This window comes from Volvox carteri (genome assembly GCF_000143455.1).
Source record: "Volvox carteri f. nagariensis unplaced genomic scaffold VOLCAscaffold_1, whole genome shotgun sequence".
Classification (NCBI taxonomy): domain Eukaryota; kingdom Viridiplantae; phylum Chlorophyta; class Chlorophyceae; order Chlamydomonadales; family Volvocaceae; genus Volvox; species Volvox carteri.
The window spans coordinates 5,708,538-5,709,246 of NW_003307545.1; the positions used below are offsets into that span (position 1 = coordinate 5,708,538).

At 67.6% G+C, this 709-nt stretch overlaps 1 protein-coding gene across 1 annotated transcript in view; it reads left to right on the forward strand.

Moving 5' to 3' along the window:
* Positions 1-709, forward strand: part of VOLCADRAFT_86476 (uncharacterized protein) — a gene marked incomplete at both ends in the record, with an annotated part of 11,845 nt that overhangs the window by 2,171 nt on the left and 8,965 nt on the right. The window contains one exon of the mRNA XM_002945914.1: positions 130-261. Within this exon, the coding sequence (XP_002945960.1) occupies positions 130-261 (132 nt within the window). The remainder of the gene's footprint in view (positions 1-129; positions 262-709) is intronic.

Here is a 709-nt window from a genome sequence, read left to right on the forward strand (position 1 = left end):
CCCCCAACCAGCCCTCGGTTCCGTTCGCACGGGACGGGACCGACCCGCCACCGCCCCTGCTACTGCCGGAGTAGAATACCCCTCGGGCCCCCCCTTTCCCCCTCGGGCCCCCTCGGGTGCTGCCCCCAGCCTGGTTCCCGTACTCCCCTCCGTACGGGCGCCCTCGAGTTCCGCAACGGCCTGGCCATCAACAAGCGAGTGCAGGGCTTCCCGTCGAGGTCGTTCACCGTTGAGATGTGGGCCAAGGGGGCGAAGGTGCAGGTGGGGCGGGGCCGGAAGGGGAGGGGGATGGCGGGGCGGGAGGGGGATGGCGGGGCGGGAGGGGGAGGGGAAGAGGGAAAGAGGGAGGGGGATGGCGGGGCGGGAGGGGGAGGGGCTGGAAGATATGCTGGATGGCGGATTGTGTCTCAGCAGGATGGGCGGCTGGCGGGTGGAGCTGGTACTGGTACCTGGTACTCCGACTCGGCCGCTGTCGCATCGTACCCACTGCCGCCACCGCCACCGCCACCGCCACCCCCACCGCCACCCCCACCGCCACCGCCACCGCAATTCAATGATCGCGACCACGTGGCGAAACGTGTAATTAACCGGACAGCTGGTATTGGCAATGTCGTACGCATCACCACACCACCTCCTGGTGCTGGCTGTGCACACACACATACATACACGATGGGCGGATGTATGAATGGCGCACCAGTGCAGTACAGTG